Genomic DNA, 12,645 nt, shown 5'->3' on the forward strand with positions numbered 1-12,645 from the left:
TGGGTGGGGGTACCCTTGGGGGGCGGGGCTGGCCTGGGCGAGAGGCCTGGGGTGGTTTGCAGGCCGGCCACGCCCCCATTGGAGTGGGGGGGTCCCCCCTGGGGGGCGTGGCCAGCCTGGGCGAGGGGCTGAGGGCCGTTTTCAGGCTGGTCACACACCCTTCAGGGTGGGGGTCCCCACTGGGGGGCATGGCCGGCCTGGGCAAGGGGCTGAGGGCCATTTGGGGGCGGTTTGCAGGCCGGCCAAGCCCCCGGCTTTGTCTAGAAGAACGTCTGGAAGGTCTTCAGAAGGTCTCCTGGTCTAATTAGCATATTACTCTTTTATTAGTATGATGACAATTCAACAATTTAATAGTTATATATGTGTATTGCTCTATTACCAGAATGTTTTCAAATATGTCTTTTTGCTTGAAGCTACTTTGTTTGATAAGCAAGGGCACCCCTCATTTTATAAGTTAGAAAACTGAAGCCTAGAAGGTTACACATCACAAACACGGTTCCACAGGTACCAGGAGGCAGGAGGTGAACACAGTTCTGTTTGGCCCCAGGGATGGTGTGCTCTCAGTAACACTACGCATGCTGCCTCCGGAAACAGTTTCAATGTGTGCTTGCCCATAAATAAGACAATCTAATGCGCTGTTTATTTCTAAAGCACACATTACTATGGTAACAAAACCCTGCATAGCAATAAGATCGCCGGCACATTTTCCCCCTGAAGTTTAGAGTTGATTATGTAATCCCCACCAGGAGGAAAATCATTACTATCAAAATCTGCAGGCCTGGTCTTTAAAATGGTTATGCAGCTCCACAAAGCTAATGTGTATTTTTAAAAACAAAGGAGAGAGTAGATGGTTTGTGTGGTTTGTTTATCTCTGTATTTTCTTGGGCTGTCTCGGACTTACTGAAGAAAAGGAAAAAGACAAGCGTGTTAGCAGGGATGACATGTCCTGGGTTTTTACTGACATTTTGCTGTTAAGTATCGGAGAGGGTGCAATGACAGCATCTGTCTGTTTTGAGTAGAGGACAAGGAGCCTCGCCCGTGGCCATGCAGAAAGCCCAGCAGGTGTCTCAGGGTCTGGACGTGCTCACAGCCAAAGTGGAGAATGCAGCCCGCAAACTGGAGGCCATGACAAACTCAAAGCAGAGCATTGCCAAGAAGATCGATGCTGCTCAGGTAGTAGTGAGGATTTTTAAGAGGGGTGGGAATAAATGAGAAAGAAATGTGCCGTAAATATCCTCTAGCTACCGCTCCCTTCTCCCCTCCCTCCCTCTCTCTCAGTTACAGTGGGTGGATAATGGATGTTTGTAAGTGATGATTAATTTCCAGCAGTTACCAATGATAACACCTCTCCTACTAACACAGGTTTAGACTAATATTTATGTATATTTTGATAAACATCTTAATTTTGAATACTTCAATTAGTTAATAGTAAGCACTCTGAATACCAAGAGAATCCCAGTACCTGGTATAGATGACAGTGTATTAAAACTGTTCCTCTCAGAATTCGCAGCTGTATTTGGTCACAGCAATGTTAAGGGTTAAGGTTTTCTGATACTACTGTACTGTAAAAAGTTTGCATTTCATAGAGAAACACAAATGTTTGAGAAACCGGAGAATTAATAAGGTGTGACTAATTCAAAGATGAGATAAAGCTTGTAAGGCTTTTTTATTCTAATGGCAAAGGGAAAAATTATTTTTTAAAAGATGAGGATTGATTTGATTTTACCTGAGCTAGAATGTGTGTAAAACAATTATGATCAGCATTTCAAAAACCATTCCTGGTTGCCTTGTGATTGCTTGGGAAATGTTTGTGATGGCCTTCCTAAGAGTTCTGTGATGTGGCTTTTGAGTGGGTCACAGTGTGCTTTTCCACGTCTGTGTGTGTAGAACTGGCTGGCAGATCCAAACGGTGGACCAGAAGGAGAAGAACAGATTCGAGGGGCTTTGGCTGAAGCTCGAAAAATAGCAGAGTTATGTGATGATCCTAAAGAGAGAGATGACATTCTACGTTCTCTTGGAGAAATCGCTGTTCTGACTTCGAAATTAGCAGACTTACGGAGACAGTATGTATTTAATTGTTTAAGTTGCCCCTTTATTTCTCTCCTTTCCCCCTAAGCACATACACGATGCTCTTCACTGTGCTCTCATTGATTCTGTGTTACGTGGCTAAGTTAGATATTACTCTGTTTTTGCATGGACACCATTGAAGTTTAATGATTTATTGCTGATCACATAGTTTTAAATTAATTAATGATGGTAAGAATTCCTTTTTTGAGATCTATATTTTCCATTTTTAAGGTAGGACTTTTTCTGCTAGATAGTGTTTGTGACATATCTGTTTCCTGGGTATATTAATTATTGTATGTAGCTATGGAAATTAATTTTTGTATGTAGCTATGAAAAGTTTCCTGGCGTGAGAGGAGAATGGGGGGAGGCGTATGAAGATTTTTTCTTCCTTCCTGAGAAATGTCATTTCCTAAGTAGCAGTTACAAGAGATCCTTAAATACAGCTTCTCTTAAAGGCTTTCATGGCATCTACTTTTTTTAAAAAAAAAGTTAGTTTAAAAATATATATTTTTATTGATTTTATAGAGAGAGGAAGGGAGAGGGAGTGGGAGAAACATTGATGTGACAGAAATATCGATCAGCTGCCTCCTGCATGCCCCCTCCTGGAGATAGGTCTGAAACCCAGGCATGTGCCCTGACTGGGAGTCGAACCAGTTACCTTTTGGTGCCTGGGACTATGCCCAAGCAACTGAGGCACCTAGCCAGGGCAATGGCACCTACTTTAATTATATAAGAAGTGCTGCTTTTTCCTTTTAATAGATGTTTTACTCTCTTAAAAATAAAACCTGTAGCACATGCTAAAAAAACAGATTCAGCGTCAAAAGTATAAGTTGCTTCTTTCCTATGTCAGCCCTCCAGCCACTTCCCTAGGGATAACCATAGTCAGTATCTTGTGAGATTCTGTTTTTCATGTTGCATTTCCTGCTTTTCCCTGGGAGCGTGCCTAACCCTTCTCCAGTGAGAGATGCTTTAGAATTCTCTCAAGTCTCACACTAACTAAGGGGGCACTGTTGGCTGAGAAAGCAGACTCTTGCCTAGGATCATGAGGTAGGAAGTGGGTGGGATCAGGGTAGACATACTTTGGGCAGGAGGTTGTGATAGAGCTCAATTGAGGTAACAGCTGAAATTTGATTATATATCAAGCCCAGTCACTTGAGGATCTCTTCGTTAGGCCCAAGTTTTGAATTATTTAGGTTAGGAAAATGCATAATTTGACATTTGTAAAATATAATGTCTATATAGTTAGGTCAATGCTCATTAAAATTAGCCCATTGTTATAGTCTGTTTACATTCATTAGATTTTAAATTATTCAAAATTGGAGAATCTGTTCTTAGCACCCTAACACAAGTCCATATACATACATAACAGGCACTCATTAGTGTTTCTTAATAATAAGGAAAGAATTAACGGTAATGGTGATATAACAGATCTATTACTATGTCATACATAAAGTACATATAAGTGTACATATACATACACATACACACATACACATATATCAAAGTGCCTTTATAGGTAATTCGGTATAGCCTATTGCTCCTAGGCTACAAGAGTGTACAGCATATTACTATACAAAACAACATGAGATTAAATTAAGCACAAGAGGAAATGATACGATCAAGAGATGCAGTAAATACGAGATGTATGAGGCTGCTGCCAGTGAAACAAGGCATACTGTTTTATAGCAAACTTTTTTTTTAAGTGTGTTTTTTTTTTATATAGGTTTTTATTCACTTTTAGAGAAGAAGGGAGAGGAAAAGAGAGATGGAAACATCGATTGCTGGCGTTCAACCCCAGCAGGTCCAGGGGTGCCCAAAGGTATGCCAGGTTCTGTCTCTAGGTTCTTTAGCCAGGTTCTCTTGCTAGGTTCTGCCTCTAGGTTCTGTAGCCAGTTTCTGTCCAGGATCTTTTGCCATGTTCTGTCTCTAGGTTCTGTGTCTAGGTTCTGTGTGCAAACTTTTTTTAATGCTTTTTAAAAAAAACTACTACTAGTTCTATAACTACTTCAACTACTACTACACAACAAGTATGGATACTTGGGCCCACCTAGTTCCTCAGGGAACTAGTGTTTTCAGAGATGACAGGCTGAAGGGATAGCTAATGCAGTGACGCAGTGACGACTGATTGAGCTCAGCTTACCAATGGGTGTTCTTCATTGAGTTAAACTGATCCAAACATATTTATTGTCTTAACTGGGACAAAACTATCTGAATTTAGATTATTAATTTCTTATTTAAGGGCCAAATAGATAAACTACTCTTCTTTCAAACCAAATTCATAATTATTAGCAATTTGACATCTCATTAGCACTTGTATCAGCAATTACATCATCGCAATGTAAATAATGTCTGTGTGGGTCAGAAAGTCTGTTTTTTCTCTGCAGGGGGAAAGGAGATTCCCCAGAGGCCCGAGCATTGGCCAAGCAGGTGGCCACTGCCCTACAGAACTTGCAGTCCAAAACCAATAGGACTGTGGCCAATAGCAGACCCGCCAAAGCAGCCGTCCACCTTGAGGGCAAGATTGAGCAAGCACAGCGGTGGATTGATAATCCCACAGTGGACGACCGAGGAGTCGGTAAGGCCATCAGTGCACTTAACCATCTTCAGACTGGGCTCCGTGAAAATAAGCAAGTTGTTGATAGAGATCCTGTATCATCTGTAATTAAGTGCAGAAGGGCTTCTTAGCCACTGGTGAATGAGTCATTCTACAGTAACTCCATTTCCAATGTAGCTGATAAGTTGTCTGTGATTTAGTCAAGAAGCATTAGTGAATAAGTAATTTTGCTATGGGCAAATAGAAAGGTCCTCAGATTGGAAGTGCAGTTTTGAACTAATTATTTTCAGTCTATGTATACTTCCATTTTATTGTATTTCTGTTACAAGAGTCCTTAGAAAGAACCCAGTTAAATATAATTTTTGAAAATAGTAATAGACACTTAACTACCAAGGGTATTTTCAGTTAGGGGGGCTTCTTTATCATATAGTCACTAGTGGAATTAATAACCTGAAATTTTCACTTCTGGGAGATTTTAGGAATGGACTTATAAGAATTTAGGTCATATTATGACAACAAGCGCCGCTGAAGCTGAAAGAGCTGTTTACTTCATTTGCTGTATTCATTGGATAAAAAGATAAATTTTTAAATTGGCGATTCCCAATGTTGAGGAATCAGGCAGATATATAATTTATTGGTAAAAGAATAAATTGGTTAATAGCAAACTTTCTGAATGACAGTCTGGTATTATGTGTTAAGAGCTTCAAAAAAGTTTATACCCATTGACTCAGCAATTGGACTTCTAGGAATTTACTCTAATTAGAGGTGCTTCTAAGGAGTTACATACAAGAATGTATATAAACAGAGTAAATGTTAAATAATAAGTAAATGGCCAACTAATTATGGTTAGTATTATAAAATATTACATAGATTTTAGATCATGATTTTTGAAGAATATTTAATGATGTGGACAATGCTCATCTATATATATAAAAGCCTAAGTGACTGTTAACGACCAAACGACTGGAACGACCAGAACGACCAGATGACTGGCCACTAGCTTTGACGTGCACTGACCCAGACCTTGCTTCTGGGGCCCTGACAGCCCCGAATCTAGTTCACCCACACCCTAGGCCCAGACAGGAGGGAAGTGGGAGGCGGGAGCCCGATTCCTTGTGGAATCAGCCGTTGGTTAGCTTGCTGCTGAGGCCAACCTCCCATGGTCCCTCCCCCTGGCAGGCCAGCCCTCCTGATTAGCCCTAATCACCAGGCAGGTGGAGGGACCCACATGTGCACAAATTCGTGCACTGGGCCTCTAATGTTAAATAAAAAGAAGCAGCAAATAAAGTTAATGTATAGTATGACTTCTGTTTTGTAAAGGAGAAATATATATGGAATGTGTATGTGCAGAGGAACATGCAATGCATTAAAAACACCAGATGGATATGTTCAAATATCTCAGTCTGTGAGTGATGGATTATGAGTGGTTTAACTCTTATTTATACTTTTCTGTACTTCCCCAATTTCTTCTATTTTTAGAGGGGAAAACTCAATAAATATTATTATTAAAAAATAAACAACTTACCGGATGGCACTGCAGTTGCCCTCTCAGTCTTTGTGAGTTTCAGTGTTTTCCTCTCGGTCCAGGTCAGGCTGCCATCCGAGGGCTCGTGGCCGAAGGGCATCGTCTGGCTAATGTCATGATGGGGCCGTATCGCCAAGATCTTCTTGCAAAGTGTGACCGAGTGGACCAGCTGACCGCCCAGCTGGCTGACCTGGCTGCCAGAGGGGAAGGGGAAAGTCCCCAGGCGAGAGCGCTGGCATCTCAGCTCCAAGACTCCTTAAAGGTAGAACTCAGGAACACAAAGCATTCCCTTTCTTATGCTTACTTACTGAAAAACGAGGGAAGGAGAATTTTTAAAAATATATAATTCTTTAGTCTAGGGAAAGTGAAAAGAGTGTGACCAAGGAAATAAGGAAATTCAGTGCTTATTAGGAAATAGCTCACCAGTTGCTTCGAGCAGTGGCAGTATCATAGCTAATGAGGTATATCTGAGGCGCCATTATTGCTCATTAAAAAGCTCACCAGTGGGTGACAGCAACTAAAGTTGTGTTTACCGTTTTACTCAGTTGAGAGCTATTTTGTGATATTTGCTTTATCCATGTGTCACCTGTACTTTTCAGTCAATATTTATCTTCAAAGGGACTTTTTTTTTTTAAAACAAGTAAGTTTATTTAAAAGAAAACTTTTTAATAAACTTGAAATTGGTTGCTTGATGAGCTACTTATATTTTCTCTAATATTCTTTTTTTAAAAATATGTTTTTATTGATTTTAGAGAGAGAAAAAGGGGAGAAGGAGAGAGAGAGAAACATCCATGAGCTGTCTCTTGCACACTCACCAACCCCCCACCTGGGGTCAAGACAGCAACCCAGACATGTACCCTCACCAGGAATCAAACCAATAACTTCTTGTGCATGGGACAACATCCAAAGAGGGAATTGAACCAGTGACCTCTTGGTGCATGAAACAACACTCAATCCACTAAGCCACACTGGCCAGGCTTCTCTAATATTCTTTAAAAGAACCACATAATTATTAAAATAAAAATATTATTTTATATAACATTTAAAATTATCTCAGGTATCACCAGCCAGTACATGCCACCCACCTTGAGAAGCTGGGGTGATTGAGACTCTTTGGGTAAATGTAGAAAACTTAGATTGGACTGAGTGTGATAACTGCGTGAAAAGAGCATTTGTTGACTTCTGAGAATTCTGTTCTTTAGAAATGGATACATGCATTGGTTATCGATTATTTCTAGAAACTCAATTGAAAAAAAATGTATAAAAATATTCCCATTCTCGATTTCTTTCCTCTTAATGTAAGAAAAGGCTTAGAAATTTGACACTGCCTCCACAAATCAATCTTTTTTATTTTTTTAAAAAAAATATATTTTATTGAGTTCTTACAGAGAGGAAAGGAGAGAGATAGAGAGTTAGAAACATCGATGAGAGAGAAGCATCGACCAGCTGCCTCCTGCACACTCCCCACTGGGGATGTGCCCGCAACCAAGGTACATGCCCTTGACCGGAATCGAACCTGGGACCCTTCAGTCCGCAGGCTGACGCTCTATCCACTGAGCCAAACCGGTTTCGGCCACAAATCAATCTTTATAGTTACTGCAGTCCTTATCAGGCCCCTGCAGCGTTGGGAATGGTGAGGAATTCTCTCTCTCCCAGGCCTTTGGGCTCAACCCCATCATTCTCAGGACCATTTCTTAGAAGCCACCAAGAAAGGAAGTAAGATTTCTTGATTGAGTAGAACAGTCTCTAGGGAACTGTGGGCCAAGTTTTACCTCTTCTACTACACACTAATTGTTTAGAAGGCAGGATTCATATCTTATATCTGTTTCATGCTAGCTCAGTATAGTTGATACCCAACAGCTGTTTATTGACTAAAAGACTAAATGAATAAATGAATGTGTCAGTGAAGTGAAGACATTGGCAGATGTGCTTTTTAGATATTTTTGGAAATTTTGATTTGTAAATAATGTTTTTAAGGATCTGAAAGCCCAGATGCAGGAGGCCATGACTCAGGAGGTGTCAGATGTTTTCAGTGATACCACAACTCCCATCAAGCTGTTGGCTGTGGCGGCCACTGCACCTCCTGATGCACCCAATAGGGAAGAGGTGAGTATCTAAAGTCTTCCATTGCTTCTGTTGCTCATCCACACACACACACACACACACACACTTATTTATTAATGATTTGTTTGTAAAGGTAAAATGTGTTTATATTGTCCATCAGGTTGGGATACTGTGGGTGAAGAGTGGAAGGATAGAAGAGGGAAGGTCCTGCCACCTCTTCTTTCAGTCACCAAGTGTATCAGTTAAGAATGTCTTTAGGACATGTCTTTCGTTGTAAGTAGTAGAAAACCTAACCATCAGAGATGCAAACAAATGGGTTTTTGTTTTCATCACATAAAAAGAGGCATGGAGATAGGTAGCATTGGTATTGATTCAGCAGCTTGACACCAGGACAGCTGGTATCTCTGTGATTTTCTTGGGTCTTTTCTTCATGGTGTGAGATTGCTGTTGCAACCCTAGTCATCATGTTCAAGGCAAGTACGAAATGAGGGATGGGAGAACTCCTGTTGCAACCACCCCTCTCTTAAGTGCTCTGTTCTCAACACAGAAATCAGGGTGACCTTTTAAATCATTTGATGTCATTCTTCTACTCAAATCCTTCTGATGACTCCTCCCTGACCCAGAATGAGGCCAAAGTCCTTAGAACAGTAAAGTCGGTGATGAGCTGGTAGACTAGTTCTGCAGGAAAAATCCCCCAAAACAAAAAGCTCTGATTTGTAATGTTTGTTGTTTCCATGATGTAAATACTCCCATCATGGCTGTTGCAATGTGAAGTCACGGGAGGCACAGTTGGGAAGAGAAGGGCACATGGTTCTGGTGAGCTGGTGTGAGCCTCAGCACACCACTGCATCTGGTCCCCCTTCTACTCTGACCTTAGGTGGTACCACTCTTCTGCCTCATGCTCTTCTGTCAACATTGAGCTCCTTGCATTATATTCCAGTATTCCTTGTTTATGTTTACATGTTCTAGCTTTGGGGCCTTTGTATTTGTTCTCCCATCTTCCTACATAGATCACTATCTGGTACACGTATTATTCATTATTTTCAGCTTTCCTCTGGGTCGTCACCTACAATGGCAACCCCACGTCCACTCCTGGGGATTTCCTAATCTTCATATCCCACTTTTCCCCATAGTGTTTATCAGCATTTGACATATTTACCTTATTTTTTGTTAGTCTATCTCCCTCACATTAGCATGAAATTCCATATGGGCAGGGAATGTGTTTTGTTATTACTTTATTCCCAGTCCTAGAACAATGCATGGCACAGAGTTGGAAATGAATGACTGACTTATTGACTGACTGAATGGATGAAGTAAAGGCTGTCCTAGGAATCTTCCAGGAGACTTTTGCTTATGTCTCATTGGCTAGAACTCTGTCACATGGCTACCTCAGATGCAAAGGAATCTAGGAAAGCAAATATTTGGTTCTAGCATCTAGTATTAGCAGCAATGGAAAAGGGATTAGGTCAGGCACCCAAGACAATGCAGAACTGGTGGGAGAAGGTTTGTGTTACTATTTGTTAATGACCCCCATTTTTTTCTCCAGGCTAGGTTACTGGGCGTTTATAAAGCTCATGGTCCCCTCAGGCTAGGATGATTTATTATTATTTTTATTTCAGACATCTCTGAGTTTTATGCTAGTAGATTTAACTACTGCGCCTGCTGGTCCTCTCCACCTAGATGTTTCATAGGTACCTTAGCACGTTATCCTTCTGTTCTCTCTCTCTCGGAAATTTGCGAGTCACCATTGACTGTTTCCTTCCCATCATCTTCCCACATCAGTAAATTAAGACAAGCTATTTTGATTTCACAAGTATTTCTTGAAACCTTTCCATTTTCCACTCATGTTGCCACAGCTCTAGTCTGAACCTTGTCCCCTGCTGCTGTATGGCTGGCTGCTCAGCTCTGGTTGGTCTTCCTTGAATCAGTCACTAGGCCACCAATAAAATAAAAATACACATCTGACCCTGATATTTTCCTGCTTAAACCCTCAGTGGACCTTCCCTTTCACAGAGGAGAAAGCCAGAGCACTATGATCTATATTCCCATTTTCTTCTTTTTTTTTCTTTTTTAAAAAAATATATTTTATTGATTTTTTACAGAGAGGAAGGGAGAGAGATAGAGAGTTAGAAACATCGATGAGAGAGAAACATCGATCAACTGCCTCCTGCGCATCTCCTACTGGGGATGTGCCCACAACCCAGGTACATGCCCTTGACCGGAATCGAACCTGGGACCTTTCAGTCCGCAGGCCGACGCTCTATCCACTGAGCCAAACCAGTTTTGGCTATATTCCCATTTTCTACCAACCCCTGCCTCACAGACCATGCCCCAGCAATGCCTGATTGCTTATAATTTCCTAAGTACTCTGTCCTTTCTTCCTTCCATGTCTTTGTTCTTTCCATCTCTCTGCCTAATTATCTTCTTTCTTATTGTTTTTCAGTTAATTCCTATTTATCTTTGATCCCATTATCCTTTACTTCATGGATAGATTAAATGCCTTTCCTTTTACTTCCATGATATCAGTGCTTAGCTTTATTATTACTGCACATGGCACACTCTATTATGAATATCTGCTTATGGGCCTTTTTTACCCCACTGGAATGTTAGCTACTTGAGATGCAGAAATTTTGTTTTATTCGTCTTTGTATCTTCAGCACCTACTCCAGTGTCTGGCATATAGTATGTGCTGGGTAAATTTTGATGGAGTGACAAGAACAGCAAGTGAAGCAGTCAGTTGAGTCAAAGGGAGCAGCAGACATGGGCTGGGGTCGAGATGATCAACCAACGTTGACAGAAGCCCTGTAGATCTAGGGCAGCCGTGGGCAAACTACGGCCCTCGGGCCGGATCCGGCCCGTTTGAAATGAATAAAACTAAAAAAAAAGAAGACTGTACCCTTTTATGTAATGATGTTTACTTCACACAAACACTCCATCCATGCTTTTGTTCCGGCCCTCCGGTCCAGTTTAAGAACCCATTGTGGCCCTCGAGTCAAAAAGTTTGCCCACCCCTGCTCTAGGGTGTGGGAGACCAGCCAAGGAAAGAAACAAGGACTGAGGGCAGGTGAAGGAGACAGGAGATCAGAGATTTAGGTAGAGATTTTGAGCATTAAATGGCAAGAACCCAGGTAGCTGAGTCCATACAAGAGGCCAGAATGGGGAAGAGACTTGATTGGGTAAATCCAGAATGCTGGCAATGAGATGGGAGCCTGCTAGTGAACCAGGAGACCTGTAGATTGCCTGCCAGAACCAGAGCTGCTCTCCAGGTGTGGGCAGGTAGACCCCAGGGAAGGCAAAGAAGAGGACGATTCTGCTAGGCAATTTCTGACATGCTCTGTGCAGTGTAAACCTGACCAATGACAGTAGATCCTTTGTCACTTTATCCAAGTTAAATCATCCCCTTCATAGTATGCAACCTTGCATAATATTTGTGTCAAAAGAGAAGTTGACTTTTTTAAAAATGTGAGAGCTGAAAAAACAATTCGGTAGATTGTTTTGCACTTGGGATAATAAAAGTCAGCGTCCTTACCCCTGGGTCAGGCCTGATTGTGAGCCAGCTATCATTTCTCCTGTGGACGTCAGGGCAGAGTTTTTATAACATTAATGGTAACTGATCTAGGAGGGATGCTGGCCTGAGGCGCTGGAGCTTGGTTTAAGACTCCGTGGATCTTCTGGCCTTTTAATATACCCAGCAACCTGCATTGGAGCCTAGAGTGGGTTTGTCTGTCTTCTTCAAACTAGGATAAGCCTTTTGAGAACAGGGATTATTTAAACCTTTACATTCTGTGAGCCCCTCATTACAGACGACACAGCCGAATGTTCTGTTTGTCCTTGGTAAGCACTGATTGAACTGGAATTCACAGGCGTGTGATGTAGCAAGGCCAGGACTTGGCATTGACTGTCGTGTTGCTCACTAGGGTGTGTTGTCATCTCTGAAGTCTTTGCTCGAGTAGTTGCTGCCTCTGCTTAAAGAGAGACTCTTTCTTAGGCTGCCAGACCCATTTTATTTAAATAAATTTTCTTAACGTCTTTGTTTATTCCTCAAGGTGTTTGACGAGAGGGCAGCGAACTTTGAGAACCATTCGGGAAGGCTTGGTGCCACGGCCGAGAAGGCAGCTGCTGTTGGAACTGCTAATAAGTCAGCCGTGGAAGGCATCCAGGCTTCAGTGAAGACAGCCCGGGAACTCACGCCCCAGGTGGACTTTTGCTCACTTTTCATCATTTCAGTCTCACCTTACAGTACTCAGTAATGAAGGTTAATTATAGGACAGTCTCCATACATTTTGAGCATTTACTGTAAAATGTTATGAAGAAAACACATATCCACAATATCAAAACTGTTTTTGTATTGCCTGAATTTTTTGCAATGATAATAGATTAGTTTTGAAAGTAGAAAAAATTAATAAAGTCCCCCCCACCCCCCTTCCCTACACAC

At 41.6% G+C, this 12,645-nt stretch overlaps 1 protein-coding gene across 1 annotated transcript in view; it reads left to right on the top strand.

Annotated features, from left to right (window-relative positions):
• The window catches only part of VCL (vinculin), a 69,178-nt gene that overhangs the window by 39,668 nt on the left and 16,865 nt on the right, over positions 1-12,645 (top strand). Inside the window, exons 8-13 of the mRNA XM_006760990.2 lie at positions 1,020-1,173; positions 1,888-2,063; positions 4,452-4,642; positions 6,209-6,408; positions 8,124-8,252; positions 12,257-12,406. Coding sequence (XP_006761053.1) covers positions 1,020-1,173; positions 1,888-2,063; positions 4,452-4,642; positions 6,209-6,408; positions 8,124-8,252; positions 12,257-12,406 — 1,000 coding nt within the window. The remainder of the gene's footprint in view (positions 1-1,019; positions 1,174-1,887; positions 2,064-4,451; positions 4,643-6,208; positions 6,409-8,123; positions 8,253-12,256; positions 12,407-12,645) is intronic.

The sequence above is a fragment of the Myotis davidii genome, unplaced genomic scaffold, assembly GCF_000327345.1.
Source record: "Myotis davidii unplaced genomic scaffold, ASM32734v1 scaffold134, whole genome shotgun sequence".
NCBI lineage: Eukaryota > Metazoa > Chordata > Mammalia > Chiroptera > Vespertilionidae > Myotis > Myotis davidii.